Source organism: Podarcis vaucheri (genome assembly GCF_965113315.1).
Source record: "Podarcis vaucheri genome assembly, chromosome: 1".
NCBI lineage: Eukaryota > Metazoa > Chordata > Lepidosauria > Squamata > Lacertidae > Podarcis > Podarcis vaucheri.
In genome coordinates this window covers 89,319,541-89,345,637 of record NC_138759.1, presented here as the reverse complement: position 1 = coordinate 89,345,637, position 26,097 = coordinate 89,319,541, and the positions used below count along the sequence as shown (strand labels likewise).

The window sequence follows — 26,097 nt, the reverse complement described above, 5'->3', positions numbered from 1 at the left end:
TCATTAAGTATCCAGTCACTTTCATGACTGGAAAGTAGAAACTGAGCAGTACAACCCACTCAAAAGGAATAGAACAAACAGGAAGGGAGGAGAAGTCACATTATATGTAAAGAACACGTACACTTGTGAAAAGATCAGTGACCTGGAGCGTGAAAGCCAGATTGAGAACAAATGAGTAAAAATTGGAGGGGAGAGAAACAACAGTGACCTGTTTGCTCTCAGACTCGTTCATGCTTCCTATGACGATTTTATCCATATAGCCCCGATCTGGTAGAATGCTCTGCCACAAGAGACTAGGGCCCTGCGGGACTTGACATCTTTCTGCAGGGCCTGCAAGATGGAGCTGTTTCGCCAGGCCTTTGGCCAAGGCACAGTCCGACCCCCTCCTTCTGCAATCCTCATAGAACTCTAGCCCAACGGTTGCCATTAATTTGACTCTGAACTGATTTTAGAATGAATTGATTTTAGAATGTATTTCAATTAATTGATTGTGATTTTATGTAAACTGTGTTATTTTTACTGTTGTTAGCCGCTCTGAGCCCGGCTTCGGCTAGGGAGGGCGGGATACAAATTATTATTATTATTATTATTATTATTATTATTATTATTATTATTATCTATATGCTCAGAATGGGGAAAGGTAGCAGAGGTTGGGGGAGTAGTGACTGAGAGGAGGGGCCAAGAAAGTAGCATGGAAGCTGAGTGTTCAGAAGCTACACACAATCAAACACTCTGACACTAGGAGTACAACACCACTACCTACCCCACACTCTCCTAGCACCTTATAAAGCCTTGAAGACGTGCTCTCTTGCAGTGGGGGGAGGGGGGTGTAGTGCTGATGGAAAGCAGGCTGCATGTGGCTCCCAGCACATCCCCTGCCAAAGTGCCGGGCAGAGGCAGAGCACCACGGTGCTGAGATATCGTGCTATAACTCATCTGGTTTGGAAGCTCTGCCCATTCTCATCCATCAAGCTTCCCGTAACTCTTACCCTCCTTTGCTCCATGCCATTCCTGGAAAGCCAATCTCAGCTCTGCTCCATTTGTTCTTGACTGCTGATTCCTTCCCTTATATAGATTTTTTTTCCCCACTTTAGTGCTGGGAGGGGAAGGAAAGAAATGCACGGGAAATAATGTTCCCGTGCGGAGGAGGTCACTGGATGATGCCATCACCTGACTATTTGAAGTTGTTCAGCTGGGAATGCTTTGGGAGTGAACACGCAGCTGGATGAGGGCATGGTAACTGCTGCTTGTTTGTTTGCTGAGAAGTGCTCCGTGTGGAGCCAACAGGCATGTGATTCCAAGCCCTGTGCGCAGCGTTAGTGAAATCTGGCATCCACGTTTTCCAACGGGTATTGGCAGCAGTGGAAAGGAAGGCTGCGAAAACAAGGTCCTGGAAAGCCTGCCTTTGAGTCCAGTGTGTAAAAAGAACACACCCAAGTGAAAATCGTGAGCGTTTGCTTTGGGGTGCCTAACTTCTGGTATGCATGAAGACAGACATGGGTCCCACCGAGATCTCTCTCTTTCCGTCTCATACATACACAAACATGCACGCCCCAAAGATCAAACCTAAGCCATGTTTAGCCCAATAGCTTTGTTTTCCACAGCGACTATCAAGATGGTTGAAATTGCTGTATGTTCCATATAACCACAAACTAGCTAGGTGGGCAAGTGACTGAGTTACAATGGCTTGTCACGTATTCATCTTCCTTATAAACTATAATTTTATGTATTTTGGGTGTTTTGAGGGTGAATAAGGATTGCTAACGTATCACTGAATGCAATGGATATCACGTGTGAATGTTAAGCCTTTTAATCGTATTTATTTCAATGAGACTTGGGAATGTGTTATCTAAAAATTCAGTAGCTAAAGCTTGCAGTTTCAGAGGAGAAAAAAGTTTTCTCAGCAAGAAAGTGGGTGGATCAGGAGACCAACAAGAGAACATGTTCATCTAAATACAAAGAAAGGTGTTGCTGATTATTACTAGTGTTTCTAGAAATGTGCCTTTGCTTCTGCTTCAGTCAGAACTCAGCGAAAGAAGTAGAGCAGCCTTGAGCAATGGCCAACTGAGTTATACAGGCAGATTCCTTCATGATGGATGAGGACTGGGAGTGTGGGCAGATGAGTGGGAGCTGTTTTATATGACCATTGCCCATAGTTCCCTCCTCTGCTTCAGGAAGCTCCTCTGGTTTGAACACTGCTGGCAGACACCCCAGCGCCTTCAAGTCACAGTGGATTGTCAGGTCTGTTTCTGACACAAATGCAACTCTTCCCTATGAGTTTTCCCCCTACCAAATGTTTTAAACATTCCTCCTGGAATGTCATGTGACCATAACAGACTAGAAACTTAGACCAATTGGGAATAGAGTGGGATAAAGTTAGACCAATCGGAAGGGAGTGGGATAGTGATATTCAGGGGAAATTCCTCTCTATAGGAAATGCTCCAAGTTATGAATGGCTCCTGGAGATAGTGGTATGTTCCCCACAGTCCTTTTGCTTAGACCAGGCTTCCTTGAACTCGGCCCTCCAAATGTTTTTGGCCTATAACTCCCACGATCCCTAGTTAGCAGGACCAGTGGTCAGAGATGATGGGAATTGTAGTCTCAAAACATCTGGAGGGCTGAGTTTGAGGAAGCCTGGTTTAGACCTCTCTGACAATTCTGCTGCAGCCAATCCATCTTTTTACTCACATCAAGCCTCTTTGGCCTTTTCCTGCTGCTGCCATGGCGCCTCTTCAACATGCTTCCCTTGTCTCTGCCCCTCTCAGCCACTTTTTCACTTAGCTTTAATCAACAGCTTTATTGCAATTTTTAACAGTGTAGATCAGGGATATGGAAAGAAAATGATGGATGGGCCTAACTAGACAAAAAGTGAAACACGTGGCAGCATCTGACACGTTTCTGTGAGTCATTTATTTAAATAGCAGCACTGGGGAGGCAATTGGGGCACTTGTGTGCACCAATGTATTTTTTAAACACTTTCCCCCATGCCACAATCCTGATAACTATCTGCCCCCCCCCCAAAAAAAATACTGCTGTTCTGGGGTGCTTCAAGTGGCAGAACATGGAGAATGTTTGAAGGACTCACAAGAAACAAAACAAGCCAGAATTTCCAAGCACGGGGAAAAGGGGAGGGTTTTTGCTTACTGCAGATTTTTGATTTTAAAAGAGAGGGGGAAAGGAGTTTCCCACTGGCAAGTGTTATGGAAAACTGCCCCAGATGTTGCTCAGTGGTTGGTCCTTCAACCCAGTGAATTTCCTCAGGCTTCGCTTGCTTTCCCAGAGAAGACATGGCCAGCTCTGCACAGTCTCCTCCCTAGCTGGAAACTCTGGGAAATGCTGAAAAGCCACCACTGGGAAAAGTAAAAAGAAGGGGACAGCAGGGACACTGCCCCCTCCAAGTAAGCAATCTGATGAATTCCTCTGAGTTTAACTAATACAATTTCCCTTCAAATTTCTGTGTGCCCAGGTTCTCCATCTCTAGACGGACAATTTTCTGTCTGCCATGTCAGTTCTGCATGTTTAAAAATTCAGGTTGCTGACTGGGTCAGCTGCAAAACATACTGTCCTGATGAGAGAAGAAAAACACGCAGAAGCTATCTTTGGGATATGTGGATGTTAAGACCTTCCATTGCTACACCTGAACATTCCCTCAGAAATAAATGTTCAGGGAGCATTTTTCCACTGAGAAAAAAATGCCGGTCTTGCTGAGCAACATTACAATCAGGAATGAGTGAACTCTCCATAGCTCTGCCTAATCTCATTGGGATTGCCACCTACAGCTCTAATGCGGTCCAACGTCTCCAAGGCACATGCAAGAGCTTCTGTCTGCACAATTATTTCTATACAATGAATGTTCTCCTCAGGCTCTGGGGAGGGTCTCCTTGCAAGCCAGGAGGACTCTCCAGGGTGCTCACAATATACACGCTTTTGGTTACACGTGTGGAGTCCTGGAATGCAACCTCTGTGTAAGCTAGGAGTTGCCTGTACTATCTGAGCATATTACACCAATTTTTGACCAACTACACTGGCTTCCAATATGTGAGCCTTATGCAGCTCAGGACCCCAGTACCTCACAGCACATCTCCACCTGAAGGAGCCTGTCCCCCAAACACTTGGTTGCTGATATCTTACTGCTACTGTTAGGGAATATTGTTTAGTTGATTAATTTTATGGTGGCCATGTTTATTCATCTGGGAGGGGTTTTGATTAACAAACTGAGAATTATTTATACAACTACTTGTAGTTGATTGCTGCTATTATGTTTTTAAATTGTATAGGTCCTTTTTGCATTTGACTTGCATCATTTGTTTGATTGTAAGTCACACTGGTGTTTTGTACAGAGTGATTGATAAGTGACATAAACCATTACCATCTCCTCCTCGCTTCAGACTGTGTACGTAATGCTCCTGCTATGCCCAGGTGCATTTACTCTACAATTACGAACCATCAGTTTTATTTTGGGGCCAGCCAGATAATTTTATGAGAAAGTCAGATTGAATGGCAAAACATATTCCTGGGCATCCAAACCACTGTATGCAGAAGAAAGTGGCCTTCAACATAGAAGTTTCCTATTCCTACTTTAGATCACAGTCAACTTTTTAGTTTAAAAAATAACCCTAAACTACGGACTGTCAATTATTTAATGACAGAGTATACTGTAATCTTCGGAAGTGATCCAAGGAACAAAAGTAATGAAACTAAATCCCAAAAGAGAAGAGGCAAACAGATATTGTTACATTTAATGTAGATCTCTCTATACAACAAGCAAATCAAGCATGAGTTCCTCAGGAATGAAGCATTATTTGGGCACTTTCTAAAACCAGCTCTCTTCTTAACAAATTTGAGCTGGACAGTCCAACTGGCCAGAAGATAGTTCAGCTGTTCTTTCCTAACATCCTAAGAGCTGAACTAACAGAACTCCAAGCATGCAGAGCTGCTTAACATAAGGAAGTGATCTGCCACAAAGACCACATCCATCTTCCCTTAGCACCTCTCACTAAATTATCCAAATGCACCCAGTATATATGTGCACCTTCACCATATTTTTGAGCAGCCAACTGATTCACACTTAACAAAAGCACACCAGTGAAGCTGTGATAAAAGGTGCAATATTCACTCAACATTAATTAAATTTGGAAAATGTAGGATTTAAAGAGTGAGAATTCCTTTCCCCAGCTGACTGCTGCAGCCAGTTACTAGAACACTTAGCACATCATGTTGAAAATCAGTGATATTTCTCCCTCCACACTGGGAAGAAGGCTCTAAATATTGTGTTATATTTTTATATTCAATAGGGTATATTTTGAACCCTGAGCTGCGATAAATACTGTTGAGTCATCACCTGTATGGATAACCCTAATTTACAAGGGGAAAGCATTAAGATTGGTGTTGTTTGCAGGTAGCATCATGTGGGCTACTGAAATTAAATGGGAAAGCAAACAGCTGCAAACAAGTAGCAAACCCCAATGTAGACAAGCCCTGAAAGTCCTAGCAGCATCTGTTATATATTTGTGTGTGAGAATTGTAGCTGGGCCCTTTATCTTAGAGAAAGGAAATGGCAAGTTAAGGCAACACAGTGCCTTTCAGGAATCCCTGGATGTCAGTGAGTGGAAGATACTTTGCATGAAAGTATCTCCCAGGCAGATGGGAACCGCCTTTACAGCTTTCCTTCCTGACACACAAAATACAGCCATTGCGTCTTTTCCCCAGTCTCTGAACATAAAATTACAGCCCCACCCATGCCTTAAGCCAACACATTATTTGAACTCGAAGAAAATGAATAAAATATGCAAGAGAATAGGATTTAATTATATTTTTTAAAAAATATCATGTAACAGCATTCTGCCCCAAGCCCTACTGGGGAAGAGTGGGGTGCAAGTCCCTGTTAGTGAACAACAAATCCATATTCTGAAGTCTCCTCTGATTGTTGATCAACAAGTTATATGTTTTGGAGTGCAAACTCAGATGACTAAGTCAAGGGAGCAGTACCCTGTGCTCGGCTACAGGATGGGTGTGGTGTGGAAGTCAGTCAATCCATAAATAAGTTGCCATAACTCATTAATTCACTCCCATCTCTTCCAAAACATATAGTGGTACCTTGGTTCTCAAATGCCTTGGTAATCAAATGTCTTGGTTCCCAAACGCCGAACACCTGGAAGTAAGAGTTCCGTTTTTCGAACGTTTTTCAGAAGCCAAACATCCGATGCGGCTGTCAGCTATTGTTTCTGGAGCGCCTGCACTAATCAGAAGCTTCACCTTGGTTTTCAAACATTTCAGAAGTCAAACAGACTTCAGGAATGGATTAAGTTTGGCGCTTTTGTTTTTGCTATTTTTTTGCGTTTTTGTTTTTTAGGCTTTTTTGGTTAATTTGTTTTTGTGACTGTGTGGAACCCATTTCAGCTATTGATTGATTGATTGATTGATTGATTGTGTGACTGCAGAAATGGATAAAAGCCCCCCAGCCTAACAATGACTATCATCAGTGCAAGTAAGAATTTTATTTTATTTTATCATCTATAATACTGTCTTATTTATTTTATAGTACAGTGCATTGATTATTGCTTTCATTTTCTGGTCTCGTTAGATAGTGAAATTCATGTTAAATTGCTGTTTTAGGGGTTGTTTTTAAAAGTCTGGAATGGATTAATCCATTTTGCATTACTTTCTATGGGAAAGGGTGCCTTGGTTTTGGAACACTTTGGTTTCGGAACAGACTTCCGGAACAGATTACGTTTGAGAACCAAGGTACTACTGCATTAGCCACTTCATGAAAAATTCCTGAGTCGTGCTATGTGCTAAACTTAGGATGCATTGGCAAAAACTTATTGCCACTGTGCTGCTTGACAGTTTAAAAACTGCATGCAGGATTTTCATGTACTTATTATATTTGCTTCTTGCATTTCCCAACAAGGAGGTCAGGTAGCCGCCATTTCAGCCTTACAACCTTGTGAAAGAGGGCAAGGCTCAAGGAGAGAAAATTGCCTGAAGCCACCCGGTGAACTTCATAGCTGATCAAGGTCTTGGACCCAGGTTTCCCATTCTCAAATCCATTATGCTAACTTGGACAACACATATTGATCATCAGTGGCAACATAAACATGGACTGGGGTTTAGGTGGAGTTCAAATTCTTACCTTATCTAGCAATAATGGCCTCTCCCTCAAAGAGGGCCAAAACAGACAGAATGATCAGAAAGTAAATGATATTCCTGAATTGTTAAAGCTAAACAACTCTCAGTCCAATCAGTGTCTAAACAGGTATTGCCTTGTAGTCCAGGAAAGTTTATTGCCAGAAGAACAGGGTATAAGTGTAATAAACAAATTATTTTCTCCTTGGTATTACTGTTTTCAGGGGGTGGAGTGCAAAAAAAAAATGTCCCAAAGGGCATCAAACCTTCAAAGCTGGCTTATTCTTTCCTTATAGGTCAAGATACTTTGGTTCAACAAGAATCCAAAAAGGGCACAAATGGAAAATGTTTTTATATGCTATTATGTTACATGCACGGAAGTGGAAACCACATACATTTCGCATGTGGGCCTTTCTATGCATTTTACTGCAGCAGTCTCTAGGAATCCTATTGCTACGGCATCCTTATGATCAGTGGATGAAGGTTTGGATGATTCCAGTGCTAGGATTGAGGAAGCCACACATCCAAACAGTGGAAGCTGCTGCAGCTGTCTACAAACGTAGCAATCAGGAAGAATGGGTAGTTTCCCATTGAGATAAAGAAAGAGGTTAGAGGAATCAAATTCTGAGTACACTCCAACAGCAAGTGCACAAATACAATATCAGTTGTAATATGCCTTGTTATTAGTTTTGAATGGAGGAAGAGTTTCAGAGTAAGAATGACTGGGAAATGGCAATCTGTAACACGGAGCAAGTCAAGAACAAGTGGGTTTTGGGTACCCAACCTCAACACTTGTCCCCACTCTGGAAAATGTGAAAATAAGGGACAGTTTCATCCCCACTTTCACTTTATACACACACACACACACACACACACACACACACACACAAAGACACAAACAGAGAGAGAGAGGTGAAAGCTTGAAATATTCAAATGTTCAACCCACCCGTAGCCAAAACTGAAAGTTCCTGTTGGCTTTCCACAGATATCCCCAACATTTGTCTGCACAACAGCTGTCCAATGTTCCATCAGCAGGATGCCACAATCTCTCACACTAAATTCCTTTGCAAAAGCCCAATGATCTGCCTCTATCTTATTTATTTTTTTCATACACGATACATTTTCTTACAGCCTCGGATAATCTTCTGTTTATATAACACAAGTACGGGATGTTTCTTTTGCATTAATTTTTTTTCCATTCACAGACACAAGTTTACTTGGCTGTTTTCCCCACAAAAACAGAGCCTGTACCTTTCACCGCGATCCCAAGTCCTCAAATGCTCAAACGCTTGAATTCGTGGTCCCCGCTCAGATGTACAGGAGAGAAGGAACAGAACACTAAAAGTGGATCCTCAAGAAAAGAAGGAAAGATGATACACAATACCCTGGGGATCAGGAAAGGAGGCTCATCATCCACAGGAAAACACTTAGGGGTATCCTTGTATGTCTTTGTTACCTATGAGTCTCAAATCTGCTCTGTTGTCAGGCTCATGGACCTTTTTCATACCCAGCTCAGGGTTAGTAGTCTGAGACATGGATGGTTTGGCTTGAGTCACAGGGTGAGTCAAAGGCTTGGGATCTTCAGAGGCTCCCCAACCCCTGCCAGTTCTTAGAAACAGCACATCCCCAGATGATACACTGGATGGAACAATTAAAGCAATATGCTAGGAAGATGAGAACTGCGAGGTTCACAGTTTATCCAGCTCAAAGTTATCAGGAGCTACTGCTGACCAACAAGCTTGGAAGAGTCATCCTTTCTCTTACACACTTAGACCTCTTCACCAAGTATCAGTACTTTCTTATGTCTCATGATGTCATTCCAGGAGTGTAGGGTGGTGGCGGCTGTCAGCTAAACTTCTGTCATAAAGAGCCACACAGCTGCTGCCACCACCACCATAAGCAGCAACAAAACGATATGTCTAAAGCCGTATCAAAATATCCTGCCCGACTTTATTTAGCAGGGTGGGAGGAAATGAAAGATATGAGGGGTAAGAAAACCTTTATGAGGTGGTTGAGGTTCCCACCCCCCTTCCGCTAATCTTTCTCATAGCAGCAAAATACTTTGCGGTATCTCCGCATCCTCCGGCCTGGCCATTCTTTCTGAAATGCCCCTGGGAGGATTCTAGGAAGTGCAGCCAGCTGGGAGGCTTCAGAGATGTCAGAGTGCCTCGCATGAAGATAAGACGATGCACATTTTTAAGCAAAAAAATGTTCAAAGAGGGGAAAGCGCCCTTGGCTGCTTTGTAAAGTTAAGGTATGCACCAATCGCCAAAGTCCCCGAACTTGTCAAAATCTAGGATGCCTGACAATCTTTTTTTTTATGAATAGTAATATGCCTTTGGTTAATACGGTATATGACAGAACAACAGAAAAATGGGCCACACATTTTGTACGGGGGGTTTTCTTTTTCACAAAAGGGGTGGCCCTCCAGACTTTGTTGAACTGCAGCTCCCATCATCCCTGACTGTTGGCCATGCGGACAGGGGTTGAGAGGAGCTGAAGCACAACCACATCTGGAAAGCCACAGGTTCTCCATCACTGTTTTAAAAATGGGTGGTGGCAGTGGGAACAAAGCCACTGCTGCCACAGCAAACAGCCTATTGAAACAATTTTGCACATCTGAACCCCCATAAAAAGGGTAACTGGTAGCAAAGCATGGTATTGGAAAGCCAAGTGAGGAACCCCAACACACCCACACTGACCCGCTCTCCGGTATTGCTTGAATTTCTTTCCGAAAGACTTAGGCCTATTATCATATGTGTCTGTCATCCACAGAGAGGAGGCAGGTTTCAAGTGTTATTGTGTACAAGAAAAACAAACCAAAAAGAACAAACCAAAGATAATAAGGTTTTGTTGACTGCTGTAGAAAGCATCAAAATTTTAAAATTTCATGCAGTTCTTTCAATAGATGAAAAGGAAGCACTTTCAAGCACAAAAAGATAGGGGTTGGGGGTGTATGAAAGTGTCTACTGGAACACAAACCCTCTTTGAAACATTTTTTTAAAAACTATTTTTATCCTAGCATTCTCTGTAATGTTGTGAAATGTTTATCCAATTGCATTCTGCCCACTGAAGAGTTCGGAGAACATCTGGAAGCTTGCATGCGGCTCCAACAACCTAAGTTGGTCCAAGCAGAAAGGCAATTTTGCCTGCTTTGTACGTTAAGAACATAAGACCACCTCTGCTGGATGGATTGAACCAAAGTCCAATGTTTTCACCAAGATGCTGACAGGAAGCCCACAAGCAAAATATGAACACAGCAGCACTCTCCCATGCTTCAGACCAAGAGATTAAGCACTGTCTACTGAATGCTTTATTAACTTAAAGTTGCCTGAGGACACTCGCCCACACAGAGAGCATCTGCTGAAAACCTGGGTCTGCCCTTGCCAGACATGCTCAGCAGCTTTATTTTGGTGGTAGCCATGCAGTACTCAAACATATTTAGATTCAGCTTGACCTGATTGTGACCTCTGGAAGCTGGATTCTTTCCAGGTTAGGTTCCTACGTGCTGGTGGGGAATACGTTTCTGCTGGAGGAAACTGAGTGGGCTCATCTGAACTTAGACGTTAGTGGGGAAACATGGAGGATGATGTTTAATACAATGTCAGCAGCAGTTTGGCTACAGAAAGCTTTGCTTCTTTGGTTACAGTGCTTCTGGTCTTTGCATCTAAACACAAGCTCTTTGCACCTGTGGGAGAGATGCCATGCTGATCACAGTTAACACAGCACAACATCTAGGCTGTGTATACACTCCCATTTACTCTGCATACGCAGTGCGCTCCCACTTCTGGTTTGGGAAGCAGTATACGCACAACCTTAGTTGCAATCCATATTGTAATCCATACCTATCCTGTCATTTCTTATGAAACCATGCATTTTGATGCATTTTCTCACCAATCAGAACAACCTAGCTGTATTTTCAGCCAGTAATATTAGTCATAGTCACAAGGTTGAACTATCTGCATGCTCAAATGAGAGATAAAAAATAGTATGTGTAGGCAACTGGAGCACGCAACAGCAGATCGAAATCTCAGGACCATCACAGGACCATGAGACTCCCAAGCTGCAGTACAAGATCATTAGTTTTCTGCGCACTGTGATAAGTCCACAATCTGGTGCCCAGCAATGACAGAAGAGGGGATGACCTGATTCTTGTGTGTTTTAAAGAAGAGATAAGGAGTAACCACAAAAAATTATTATTAGCCTAGAGACAGAACTTATCAAGAATTTTGGCAGTGGAATGCAAGCCCTAACATTTTGTTCTAATTGAGAACAAACAACTTTACCTGAAAACCAACAGAAAAAGAAGCTATTTTTCATTTCAGCCACAATCACTATTAAGAAAAGGCCAGACATTGCTTCCACATTTGGCCTTTCTCTGGTTTCCATCTTTCATTCAATCACTTTTTTGAAATGAGGAATCCATACAATGCCATTATTAAATCATTACATGCAAGGGGGGGAGGTTTGCGGAAATTTTTTATTTTTATTTATTTATTTTGCTATCATATAAAATGACAGCAACAACTATTTGAGCTTTTAAGGGATACTGTTCATTTAAATTGAAAGCCTCCTTTTTGTGGGTTTAGCTTATTTTATTGCTTCCTTGGTCAGCACCGTTGAAGGATTAATGTTGAATTGCCAGTTATTGAGCCAATTATTAGCCCTCTGTACAGCAGTTATTTCTTTACTCCTTCCTCCATCTTTTCTTCCCATCGCAGAGAACAGTGTTGTTTTGCTACCAAGGAAGCGGGGGGGGGAGAGAAAAAGAGATTTAAAAGAATGGGTAGTATTCAACAAAGTATTGTTAAGAGTAGCCCCGTTGAAATTAAAGGACCTAAATTAGTCATGTTCATTAATCTCAATGGGTCTGCTCTGAGTAAATCTTAGTTGAAAATCCAATGTAAATAAATGAATAATGTATACAAATCAAGAAGTCATGTGACAAAAGGGGGCAATTCAGCACTAGACCCCATGCCACATTGACCAGGGTAGCAATAAAACAGCTGAACCTGCAAACAGGAATCTTTCAATTGGCATTGGAAAGAATCTTTACTGGCTGGAGCTTACTTGTGAGTAGATATTACAAGAGGATTGTATACATGGAGAGGGGAATGGCTAGTTATATTAGTACTGAATTAATTAAGCACTCCATGGAAGCACTGTTTTTAATTGCACTTCCAGCTAATTCTGGAAAGGCGTTGCCTCTGCAGCAACAAAGGGCTCCAGAGGGAAAGCAACCAGAGTTGCAAGGATTGATGGAGCCATGTGGATTTCAAAGAATTCTGACTGAGGTCCCAGGAAGCCTGAGGGTGCTTGGAAGATTATCGGATCAACCATGGTAACTGTGCTTCCCTGAAAAAGGTCAGGTCCGCACCATACACTTTAATGCACTTCCCACAAAGAGTCTTTGGGGCTGTAGTTTCCCTTTGGCAGAGATACAATTCCCAGGACTCTTAACAAACTACAGTTCCCAAGATTCTTGAGGGGAAGTTGCACGCTTTCAATGTGAACAAAGGCTATTTGCCCACCATTTCTTATCCATGGCGATGTGAGGTTCAAGAGGCCTTAGCCAGCGCCCTACATGAAAGGGATCCTTGATGCAAGGGACCCTTCAGCTACTACAAGAGAGTAAGCTTTACTGAGAGACTCTAAAGTGACGGCTTTAATGTGGAGATAAATGCCTTCAGGGAGCAAGGAGTATTAGTAAAAGGCTGGATTATGCATATTCCTCTTGCCTCCATAGGTGCTATGAAGCACAGAACATGCATTCCAAACCAGAATCCTACTCCCTAGGAATCTTCTCATCTACATTTTTTCCCCAAAAAAGGGAATTTTCTAGCTTTTATAATGTTGCAAGAAAGTCTGAAACTATGCAAGGGCTATGAAATCAAAAGGAGCCATGGAATGGGCTTCTGGTGACAAAGGAGTGGGATGTTCTGTTCTTGGAACAGCTCTCCTGTTCCTCACCTTGGCGTCTAAACCTTGACCTCCAGGGATTACTATTTCCCACCCCAATCCATTGCCATCCCCTTTCTTTGGTCTTTTACTGCACCCGATTTTTGACCATATATTCCAACAAGAAATACCCAATGAAAAAAGGAAGAACAACCAAGGCAAATTTGTGAGAGGTAGATCAATGCCAGATAGAAGCAACTGCCAAATCCATTAACTCATCTAGAACTCTCTCTCTCTCTCTCTCTCTCTCTCTCACACACACACACACGCAAGCACCCATGACCTGGACTCTCTTCATGATTTCCATGACCCACCAGTTGCAGGTCAATAATGCAATCAGCTAAGAGTTATAGCTACAGTAATAACATCTATACTGTCAAAGCCTAATGCTCTGTTAGTAAACCCAGCAATAAACTACCAGTAATGCATTGTATTGTGGAACTGTAAATTCACTGCATTCCTTATGCCTTATTTAAGAAATACAAGCAAGCTCAATGATGCCGCTGGCATCTGCGATCATACTTGATCATACTTCTATATGATCTCTCCCACCTTCTTTCCCATGTATTCAGTTCCTATCTGGCTCTAACTTGTCCTGCTATGGAATCTCAGCTCCCTTCTGGTCAGCTGCGGCTTTATTTATTTAAAAACTGGGATGACTGATAAAATATCAGTAGGGCTTGAAACACTGTAATCTGAACTTAAGAAATACCATTACAAATGGCATCAGGAAGTTGCATATTTATAGCCTGGTGTTTGTTCCAGATCAGATTTGAAGAGATTACAAGGAAAAGCAAAAATGTCTCCATTTTTTTCCTTCCCTTCTTGCATTTTTATTCTTACTAATCTGCCAGGGCAGCCTCACTTACTAGTCCACCCTCCTGGGATCTAAGGTTAAGCAAAGGGTCTTTCTGGCTCGCATCTTTATTACCAGGATGAGAAATTCTGCCTAGCTGACAATTCTGCCCACAATGCAGCAGAACTCTTCATTTAGGTCTGCTTTTCCCTCATCACCATGGCCAGGTCTGTGTTGATTCAGATGAGATTATGAAGATCTGTGATTTGTTCTCCCATCCTTTTGAATGTTTACCAAAAAAAAATTTAGGAGAAGGGGATTTGGTTCAAGTCCATGGCACACACACACACGCGCGCGCGCACACACACATTACCATTTACTCTGGCTTTTTTCCTTCAAACCAGCTTCAGTCAAAAATGAAAACTTGAGCCACATTCACTGCACAGTTAAGATGAGGTGTCTACATTTTAGACAGCCATTGTGCATACATGGATGAGAGCACATATACAGGAGGCAGCTTCATGGACAGGAATTTGGGGGTTTGCAGGGGCAGAGAAAGCCTTGAGTCCAATCAGGGGGAAAGGTGGGATATAAATATATATATAATACCAATACCAAACAAGTAATGTGCATTGAATGAACCTCTGGTGTGTACAACAGTGTGCAATTGCAACTTGAAACACAGTGGAAGGTGGCTAATGTGTACATAGCCTGCATTACCAATGGGGAAAAACCCTTCCTCAAAATTACTTGCTCATGTAGGAAAAAATGTAGGAGGGCACTTCCAAACTGTCACTATATATTCAGGTAGGGTTCAAACACATACTGGCTGTGCACTTATAGCTGAAACTCTGACACTTCTCTAAAAGATTGGACACTTTGCAAAGATCGGAAGATGACACTAAAATGCATTTGTTTGATGCAGCATCACTTGACCTCCCTGTAAACAAATTAGAATGAATATTCAATAAATGGCTAACTTTGTCTAATCTCCCTGCAAACAAATCAGGTTGATTGCTCAATAATAAACAGGTGACCTGGAAGCAACCTCACCTGCGTCAGGAGGTGCTGCTACTGTCAGAACCACCCCTCCTTCTCTAGTCTCTAAAAACAAACCAAGAGCTATAAATCCTGACCAGCAGCTGCCAGGGTTTTTGCCTGTTTGGCGCTTGTAGAATGGGGGCCAGGATAACAAACCTCTTGAATACTTCCTAAAAACCTTCATTGTTGTGCCCTTTTGAGCGAGACACGGCAAGTGGCAGCTTCCTACTTACTGTTGTTTGCACAAGGAGAGGATTTTCATTTGCAGCTGGGCCTTTCTGTTTGCTGCTGTTGGCTCCCAGGCCTAAAAAGGCAAAGTTTGCAAAGCTCCTCTTTGGGACTCTGAGGGTGACGCTGAAAATTGGCTGGAAACCACCAGCTTCGAAGTCGGCAGAAGATCTCCTGACCCCAAACCTGCTGTTCCGCCCTGACTTTTTGCCTGAATCCACTCCTCCACAAAACCCTGCCCCACATAATCCCATGTTTACGCACATGGCACTCCAAAAGAATCCTGGCAGCTGCAGTTCTCCCCCCACACACAATAACTACAATTCCCAGTACCCTGAACTAACTACAGTTCCCAGGATGCTCTGGGGAAGTCGTGTGCTTTAAATGAGCTTCAGATGTTTCATGTGGATCTGCCTTTTCCTTCACATTTAGGAACGGGGGGGGGGTCTGAGCATGACTTGCATGGGAGCACACTTGCCTGCCTTTGCACACATATGCTTATTTATGCAAAATCCAAATGGACTTACTGACATTTATACACATATTTAGGCTTAAAAGCTGACCTAGCCATAAAACCTAGGGCAGTTCACATAAATATTTACATAGGGAGGGAGGGGGTGGGGGAGAGAACAGCTTCTCTCCTACATTCATTTCCTGCCCCTTCAAGTGATTTCCCAGGCAGACACAGTGACATCAACTTTTAACAGCAACTGTAGTTGTTCCCTTCAAGTAAACCTAGCTGCATAAACACTATATTCTTTCACCCAAAGAATTCTGGGCACGATAGTGTATCCCTCACCAAGTTAAAATTCCCAGCAAGCCTTAACAAAGTACAGTTACTAATATGGATACAGTACATGTGGACAAGTGGTCTAGTAAATATTTTGATACACTCGTTACTTTTATAGACTTTTTTGAAAGGCTGCTAAGAACTATGGTATGTACACACTTATATTTCAACAGATCAGAAGCCTGTGTGTTTTCCAGAGGTCAATACAAAGCTAAATCCAAATTGCACCCTTTTCCAGAATTTCAAATCTCAACATATGCTAGCAAAGCAGTTAATTTCCCTCTCACCCAAAAGGCTATTTTTTACCAGTCAGCTAGCTGTGAATACTAACTGGTACACATGATAAGAAAGCAGGTAATGCTCTAAAAAGCAGCTACAAGGTGGGAGTTATGGGAAGCTCTCTACCTGGCAAACTAATTCTAAAATGCACATGTGCACCCATGACTTTTTACTTTTTGAAGAAAATGTGTGAGAGAAGACAAAGTCACCTGTAGATTTCTGCCTACTTAGTATGCTAATCAAATTCCCTTTGCGCCAACTCTCCCAGCTAAACTCATCTAGAGTTTGCTATGTCTGCCTATCTAGATAAATGATTTACCAGCTTTGATTTTTTTGCCTGGCAGCAGCTCCCAGCTGACATCTGAGGGTGGTGGGGGGTCTAATCTACAAACACCTGCCTTACCTTATGGGTTTCACTTCCTGGCCTGCATCCTATTTTCCAAGCTGAGGCATTGACCCCCAGTAGCCAAGGTCTTGCTCAGGATGAGGGTGGGAAACCCAAATTGACTTCATCCACTTATTCCAGGCCAGCACACAGCCTGAGGGAATCCTACTTATGTCTGCAGCAAAGACAGGTTTTACCTGTCACACACACACAGAGCCAAATCCCGGACTAGAATTGGCCACAGCGGTGAGGAAAAGGCCAGTGCAAAGTTTGATACCTTTGACCTGTCATTTACCCTTCCACTACGTTTTATCTGTTACTTTTCAGATGAACAAGAGTCTCCTGTCTCTGGCCTTAGGCTTGAACAAAAATAGCTGCATCCCAGCTGGCTGTTTTAGCGCATTCATGTTTAGCATTCATGCTACATTGTTTCAACAAATGTTAAGCTAATCTACTGCATTCACCTTGAGCTGCCTCCACCAGGGTGCTTTTTCCAGACATCTTGAGTTCCCATGTTACGGAGCTGATCTACAAACGCCTCCAGCCATGTGTTGCACACACCTACCTGCCACATTCTCACCCCACTAAATGCATCTGATAAAGAAGTATGTAGCTGCCAATGGAAATTCACATAACAATAAATCAGCTGGCCCTAACATTACTCCAGACATGGCTACCCTCCTGGAATTTTCCAGGGACTGGCACCCTGACCCCCAGTGAGTGCTTGTCAATAATCCCAAGTATAATGCAAATTAATCACATTGCCTACAGCACACTTCTCCTTCACACAATTGCTTAAGCCTTTCATTTGCTGTCACCGAGCCATAACTTGTTACCCTTGGCTTTCTCTCTTTCCTTTCCTCTGCTTTCTTCTCCACTGAAAGCTTCTTGGGGCAGAGACCTGTCTTTTGTGTTTATGATGCACCAAACCATGTACACTGATAGCACTGCATAAATCAGAAGAATAATATTGTGCTTCCTCCAATTGTCCTTTATATCCTCTAGCACTTTCGTAATGCTGGGAGTCCTTCAGTGAGTGAGCTGTGATTTGCTTTCAAATGTTTGAACCAACAGCTATCAGCACACTGGACTCCCGACTTTGTTCCTGGAACTCCTTGGTGCTGGCATTCACAAAACATATGTAGCAACCAAGCATGTCCATGCTACGATTAAAAAAATAAAATTGCACCAGGAAGTGCTGCTTTTGCAACAAACAGAAATGTTGCCAAGAACTCCATCCAAAAAAGCAGGAGCCTGTAGCCAACTTTCTGATGACGCCAGACCCAACAGCTCAGCGGCAGTGTACGCCTATGGTCTCCTCCTCCCTTTCTAGCCTGGGACGATTTCTTGGATCTATACAGCCTAATGGAAACCCAGGCAGGGGAGTCATGGTCAATCCACCCAAACGCCGTTCAATGACTCAGCACAGCCTTGCCAAGCAGTCTCAGTAGTGCCAACCAGCATGCCTGTTAGCCATCTGGTTCTCACCCTGGGCGTGCAAAAACAAACAAACAGTGTGCTCCCAGACAGCGCCAAGCTAATGGAATGCATGTACATCATATTAATCTGATCATATTAATATATTTCCCCTCCATGGCACCAGGCCTGATGCATATGTTCAAAAGTGTTCACAATACTGTGTCATGCGAGAGGCACCTTGAAGCCCCAATAACTCCCACTCCTGCAACACAGTCTGGACCTGGCATAGTGGAAAATTAAAGAACTCATCTCCTGCCCCAGCAAGTTTGAGATGGCAGAGGATTCCTTCTTGCTCAGCAGCTCTAGGAACTGATATCCCTGCTCTGTCCCCATCCCAATTTACCACACATGCCTCAAGAGAGGTATACTTATAGCCTTTTTTATGCTTTTGCAGAAGTCCCAGTATTGACAGGTCAACAAAATTATTCAGCAACACACTGGAGAGGCACAATGCAGACAACAGTGTCTGGAGTGGCTAACGGGAAGAATGGGATGACCCAGGGATAGCCAAGTGAAGTGTGTCCAAACAAGCAGAAAATAATAAAAAACACTTCCCAAAGAGTTCACCCAGTACCAAGAAGTCTCAGTGTGTCTTCCACAATGAGAAATGTTACACCGAGACAGCTTTTGTTGAAAACGAAGGTAATGGCTGAAAAATGCAAGGGTCACACACCACATGGATTGCCCAAACCATGAGAGTTTCCTTGCCAGTGTCAGCTGCCACAAGGAGTGTGATGCTGTTGCACAGCAACATTTCCACAAGTCTCCATGTGGTGAGTACTGGCTATTTGTGTGTATGAAGTACACAACTGGAGAGCTGAAAAGAGCCAGTGTGGTGCCTGACTAGACCAAAGTGTAGGTCTTGATCTGGAGGGACCCATGCTCACCTCCACAACTAGCCATGAACCTCTCTAGGTGATATTGAGCCCATCACCATTTCTTAACCTAACCCTCCCTGAAGGGTTTTTGTATGGTAAAATAGGGGAAAGCCCCATGTATTGCCATCCTGAGCTCCTTAGAGAAAGGACAGGAGAAAGCCATCTCTACAGTGGGAGAGAATCCATTTACCGTCCCAGCAAGAGAAAAACAGAACCTATGGATACACATAGAGATTAGAGTGTGAAGCAGCAAAAGAGCTGGAAGGCACAAACATTGTATGTTGAAAGGGAAATGCATACATTTAGCAAACAAACAGCTTCCTTGCAGATATAGATATCTATGTATGATTTCCCAGAGTGCATCTGGGTGGGCAGAGAGGCATTATGGGCTCCGATACTACTTAGTTATTGGCATCTGCTTAGTTACACTTGGCAGTATGTAAGCACAGCGCTGCCTGCAAAACTCACTTCAACCTCAGACCAAAAGTAATTTGCTGTTATTAGATCTCAACTAAGATATTGCAAGAACCAGCAGGCCTGGGAAAGGAGTTCTGTCTCCAGAGGCAAATACCACTGGCCTGTCTCAAACATCTTTAAATGCCAGGCCACCCCCATGTAGAAGACAGCAGCCAGTTGCATGGTTTACACCTGGTGGGAAAAGAACCAAGGGGACCAAAAAGTAAAGAAAGCAGTCTTAGAGTTCATATTTTCCAGCTTTGAGCAGAAACTAGGATGGAATTGATTAGGCTTAGGCTCAAGTAAAGAATATAGAAGTAAGATAAGGTAATTGTTTTCTACTATGTGAAAGAGAACAGAGATCACTTGTTTTCTGCAGATGCTGAGGATAGAATAAGGGGAAACCACTTCTCATTTTAATAAGGTGCAATTCAGGCTTTATGCAACACTCAGAAATGTCTGCAAACATGGTTATGTCCCTCACTGAAGCTACTGTTTGATCTTAACACAGGCCTTGGACTTATGCAGAATACACTGCCAATGTCTTGGGGGAGAAGTGGCAAAGAAAGTGAGAAGGATGTCTAAGGCCAAGAGTGGCAGGAGCAAAGAGAGAGACTTAGAACCACAAGGGGGTGGGGGCAAGAAGTTGCAATGTTTAGCTCTTTGACTTCAGAGCCTTCATCAGTACAAGCAGTCAGAAGAATTCACTCTTTTTCTTCTACCGTTTTGTAAGGACTAGAAATTATTATCTTCCATTATATGCACCGGAAGTTTTTCTAAAGGAGGAGGTGGAGGAGGACATGGGGAAAGGGCTTATAGTCTCATTAAACCAAATAATGTTTCAGTTTGCTGATTCCGCACTGTTATACAGGTACACATGCCCATGATTAAATTTTAACAGATGCATTTAAATGAAAGTGAAAACGTTTAAAGTGCAGACCCAACCTGCTCCCTGCTGTTAATGGCTGGGAGGAAGAGGATTGTGTGTAACTGCATCCCCAAATAGCCCCCATCAGTGCAGAAGAGTGCCATCATTTGCCATGGGTGAATGGAGGGCTCCACCACAGCAGAGACTCCAGTTTCACCCACACAGGCTGAAAACTGTGATTCTCCCACCAGTAATAGTAATCAAAAATCCCCCATACAAGGTATTTCAGGAGAGGGGTGCCAGTGGATTTGGATCTGGTTGATCCACAGTCCTCCAAATCCCCCTAAAGAGCTGATTCTCGGGGTCCTCTGCTTTGCCACCCTGGATCTGGCATAGTGGGAAATTAAAGAACTCACCCCCTGCCCCAGCAAGTTTGAGATGACAGAGGATTAAAGAGATTCCTTCTTGCTCGGCAGTTCTAGGAACTGATATCCCTGCTCTGTCCCCATCCCAATTATTCACCATCTATCTCAAGAGAGTAGAGTGCCTTCTAATACTTAGGGCCCTTTTTATGCTTGTGCAGAAGTCCCAGTGTTGACATGTCAACAAAGGTATTCAGCAACACACTGGAGAAATACACAATGAAGACAACAGTGGCTAGAGCAGCTAATGGGAAGCATGGGATGGTCCAAAAAGATAGCCAAGTGAAGTCAATCCAAACAAGCAGAAAATAAACACACTTCCCAAAGAGTTCACCCAGCCCCAGGAAGTCTCATTAATGTTACACCCTTCCACAAAACAATGCCCCAAGCACACTGCTTTAATTGCCAAGGCAGATTTATTATAAAGAACTCTAGCCCTTTGTTAAGTGTTTTGCTGAAGCTTTCTCCCCTCAACCCACCCTAGAAATACGGTGAATTCCAAACATGGGTTAAAACCACATAGCTGTCTCACAGCATTCCTCCTATGCAGGAAGACTGGCTTCATGAACACATCTACAATGATTTGGGGAAAAGGTGCTGGTGGCACTGTGGTCTAAACCACTGAGTTTCTTGGGCTTGCTGATTGGAAGGTCAGCAGTTCAAATCTGAGTGATGGGATGAGCTCCCATTGCTCTGTCCCAGCTTCTGCCAACCTAGCAGTTCAAAAGCATACCAGGGCAAGTAGATAAATAGGTACTGCTGCAGTGGAACAGTAAACAGCGTTTCTGTGCACTCTGGCATTCGTCATGGTCCTCCATGTGCCAGTAGTGATTTAATCATGACCCAGAAAGCTGTGGACAAACACCGGCTCCCTCGGCCTGGAAAGGGAAATGAGCACCATACCCCATAGTTGCCTTTGACTGGACTTAACCGTCCAGGGTTTCTTTACCTTTACCTTACACAGGTCCTGTCTTTTCAACTATAGCTTCATTTCTCAATTACTATATGTGCACTGGTAAGCTAACGTGCATGGGTTTGGGAGGGGGGTGGTTTTTGCCTAAATGTGGGTACCCAGTCACCTGCAAACAGTGCCTGTTTGGACAATATGATGGAAGATTTACCTTCCGTTTACCTTCCCCGCCGGAGCGGTACCTATTTATCTACTTACACTTCGGTGTGCTTTCGAACTGCTAGGTTGGCAGGAGCAGGGACCGGGCAATGGGAGCTCACCCTGTCGTGGGGATTCGAACCGCCGACCTTCTGATCGGCAAGTCCTAGGTTCTGTGGTTTAACCCACAGCGCCACCCCTGTCCCTAACAAAAGTATAAAACCTTGCAAAAGAAATTGTCTCTTTATTCAGCCTTTCTCAACCTATGGGTCCCCAGATGTTGTTGAACTACAACTCCCAACACCCCTAGCTAGCAAGGCCAGAGCTCAGGGATGATGGGAGTTGTAGCCCAACAACATCTGGGGACCCAAAGGTTGAGAACAGAGGGTGCACATCTCCACCCAGGACCTGACTAAATCTGAATTGGGACCATAATACAAAGCAAATGTCCATCAAATGTTGAAGGATGTGGTATACTGAACTCTGTTGCTGAACACACAGGAATCACTCCAAGCAAAGCTTGACATGTTTCTGTTTAATTGACATTAACGCAACATAAACCACACAGATCAGAACTTAAAAGCCCATCTATCTCAGAAGGATTTTAGTGTGCTTACCCTTTTCTGAAATGTGCCCATTGTTTGACTGTAAGTTGAACTTTTATCCATATAATGTTTGGTGCTCTTGTGTTTATCATTGTGCCTGGGCTCAGAGGTTGTAGTCACTGATGTTGATTTAGTGGATAAACATTGAACATCTCACCACATACCTGCATACCAGCCTGTATTAGTGAGTCCTTCTGCCTGAGAAAAATGACCCCTTGGCTAACCTCTGTTGGGTGAGGGATTCCTCCCCCTGCAACCTAGAATGCTCTCCAATATGCCCAAGATTCATGTCACAACATGCAGTTACTCCTAAGCTTTTCTCTCTCCAACATGTACTATGCACAGACTGCCTGGAGCTTGTTGATTTCTGTAGCCTCCGGCTGGTCATGAGAAGCTTCCGACAGCGGCCTTTGTTTTGCTTTTTTTGTAGGATGACGCATCCATTTCCAGGCTTGCAAAGGCTGTTTCCTTTTTCAAAGAACAGATCGCGGACCAAGCCTAAATCCATCTGTGCTGAAAGCTCTGCTCAGAGTGTGAAATCAAGCCAGACATACCATCGTGTTAGCCTAGCTTTCTCTTGGACTGTCAAGCCTCTCTTGAGAAGTCTCCTAAGAAAAATCAGAGCATCTGGGGTACAGCATGGATACTTGCCATGCTGAGGAGATGGAGAAGAATTCTGGATTTCTGCAACTTGGGTTCTTGAATTTCATGCCACCAAGTTGTGCTGGCATTCATTAACCAGAAGAACAATTACTGCAGGACCTGACATTGAAGGCAGAAAGAGACGGTGCCAGCCATGGACACCCCAGTCTGGAAAACGGTCAGAATTATCCCATCTCTTTCCTAACAAAACCCTCACAGAGTGTAGACATTGGTGTTAAAGGCTGGAGTTACTGCTCTCTGGATAGAAGGTAGATTGGGAGAGCTTTACAAAAAGATTGCAAATATGCATTGGATAGTGGATCCCTGCAGCCTAGTTAATGAAGAGCTTAAGTTAAGACTTAAAGCAAGGAACACAAACCAGAGCTGAAATTATGAGCAAGTTTGAATCCATGTGCTTTGAGGAATTATTCAGTAAAAATCTGGACCTGCCGCTGACTCTGACTTTCAGCTGTGACAACTTTAGCTCCTTACAATTGCTACTAAAAATCAAAGCTAATGTTACCTGCAGTTCATGTGACACACTGATTCTACCACTGAAGTGCTTACTAAATATATGAACATGATACCAAAAAAAAATTCCACAGTCGCGCATAATGAACAATCAATGACAAGGATCACTTCTGCTCTGATGGTAAAGTTAATCAGACTTGGCAGGTGATGTGTGTGCATGTCTCTATGCTGGGGATTTAGGAAAGTGGTCAAATCTGAATTTTGCTTTACACATCTCCTTCTGATATAAAAGAACGTCACCCTTTTGAAATCTAACTTTAGCACTTTCTTCTGATTGCTGCCTGCAAACGCCTTACACGCTCATTCCAATTATATGCCCCATAATCCTTACCAAACTGATGAGCCAACAGGTGGAGGGGGCAAAGTTTATGTGCCGGCACCCACCTTCTCCTCCTCACTTTCACAGTGCTGAATCCAAAACTGCCCCATCAAACTTGCCTGCTACAGTATATTCCTTTATGCCAGCTAACAGTGGTGCTAGCAGGGTTATGGGTGCTGAATGACAGACCATCTCCTTTACATACCGAAGGAAAGATACGCCTGTCCCAATAAAAAGGAGAGAACACAGAAGCACACTGAACTGAAAATAGATTACTATGGGAACAGAAGAACGGTACAGAACATAATCCTTCAACAGCATATTCCTAACTTTCTTCAGATGTTTAATGCTTTCCCCAAATGCCCAGCTGGTTTTTTTAGCTGTCACCATTTTGCAACTCATTTTATAATCCCTGTATACTTCTAGCCCCTAGAATTTTTGTGATTAAACTAAATACACTTCTTCACTCACTTTCAAGCGGTTCTTCTGATTTCCCACTGACACTTCTCCCAACTTCCCTATTAAATCAGGGGAGGGGGAGAAAAAAGACAGATAAATAGTACCTGGTTCATTACGCTTCCAAAATCCATCTCGCTGCGCTGTTCTATCTCAAATTGCACCTCCAAGATGGTTACTACATCCAAGGGACAGGAAACTCTTGGCCTCACCTTAGTGAGCTTCTCCTTCTGCCATAGTGAAGCAAGAAGCAGCAATTGTTTGTGCAAAAGTTAGCCAGTGCAGATGCTGTTAGTCAAAGCTGGCAGAGAGGAGGAAGAAGTTACACAGTATTCTGTTGAAGATGGAGAGGAGCCAAGGTCTTGATTTCAGACATCGGTGAAAGGGGAGGCAGACCTGCTTGTCTGGGGCTTTCTGGGGTGGTGAGCTTGGAAGAGCAGGGTGTGCAGTGTGATTAAGCAGAGAGGAAAAAGCTTTCAGACTCAAAAGGGATTTTCCTTCCCAATCTCCACCTTATTAGCACAGCCTCTCTCCCCCCCCCACCCCACCCGTCAATGCATCACTGTCCAAGTACAACATCACACACGCCCAAAAACAACACCACTAGCTGTGCGGGGCTCTTTTCCCCTCCTTCGGCTTTAAAGGGCATGGCATTCGTAAGCTAGCCCGTATGAAGAATCAGAGTGGGAGTCCAAGGGGCGGGGAGAGAATGGATTGTTTCTTGGAGGGGAGGGTGAAATAAAACATTGCAAATTCCTTATGCAAACGGGCTGCCCGTCTGAGTCTTATCAGCCTGTCCAGACACAGAGCTGGAAAATGGGGCATGTCTGCCATGCCATTCTTAATGGAGAGCAGAGGTGTCCTGGGGCCTTTCTCAGGAAAGCTATACCTCATGCTCCATCTTCGAAAATGACCCCTCCACAGAACTCATGCTGGCCTGGCCCACAAGCGCAGCTCACTAAGGTGGGCATGAGGGGGCAGAGTTCTGAGGTGAGAGAATCGATTGCACTGCTTTCAGTGTTTGGCTTGCTCCCTTTGGGAGTGGTAGGGCAGAAGGCAGGGAGACCAACAGTAGGTGGCGCCACAGCCAATTCATTCTAGTTTTGACCCCATCCTCCCACCTTCCAAGTTCTACAAGGACAACCATGAGGCTAAGGAGGAAGGAGCTGACAGCCAGTGTCATGATCTGGACTGGTTGTAGGTAAGAAATCAGGCAGGTGGCAGGAGGGCAGACTGAGGTTGGTGAGGCAGTGCTCCATTGTCCCTAGTGGGTCAGCCTCCACTGACCACTTTAGACTGCAAGTGGGAGGATCACATTTGTTAATGCCCACCTGTGCTTAAAGATTTCTTGCAAGAAGAAAACCAACGATGCAGGAATTGGGTTGAGCTATAAGTTTTCCCCTACAGGGATTTTAATATGGGGAAACATTTTTAAATAAAGGACTCCCTGACTTACACTCTGGGGTGGCACTACTACTCAGGATCCAGCCGCTTCAGGCTGCTGCATTTGTAGGCAACCCAAAGAAACCCCATATAAATAGTCCAGACAGCCCAACATCTTTGCAAGTGTGATCTGTTCTCAGATAACATAGGAACAGAGTCAGACCGCTAGTCCATCCAGCTCAATATTGTCTACATTGGCTGGAAGTAGCTCTCCAGAGTTTCAAACAAGGAATTTTCCCAAGCCAGAGGTTGAACCTGGAACCTTCAGCATGCAAAGCGGATTCTCTC

General features: G+C 43.6%; 1 protein-coding gene across 19 annotated transcripts in view; it reads right to left on the bottom strand.

Annotated features, from left to right (window-relative positions):
• Nucleotides 1-26,097, bottom strand: part of TNS1 (tensin 1) — a 321,487-nt gene that overhangs the window by 141,378 nt on the left and 154,012 nt on the right. For 2 of the 19 annotated variants that reach the window (XM_082237866.1, XM_082237867.1), the window contains exon 1: nucleotides 24,474-24,855. The exons of 14 other annotated variants lie outside the window; for them this stretch is intronic. In XM_082237866.1, coding sequence (XP_082093992.1) covers nucleotides 24,474-24,500 — 27 coding nt within the window. In that variant the 5' untranslated portion in view covers nucleotides 24,501-24,855. Of the gene's footprint in view, nucleotides 1-23,975; nucleotides 24,036-24,473; nucleotides 24,857-26,097 lie in introns of those variants that run through there. 3 more of the 19 variants (XM_082237868.1, XM_082237873.1, XM_082237865.1) reach the window with 3 other exon arrangements.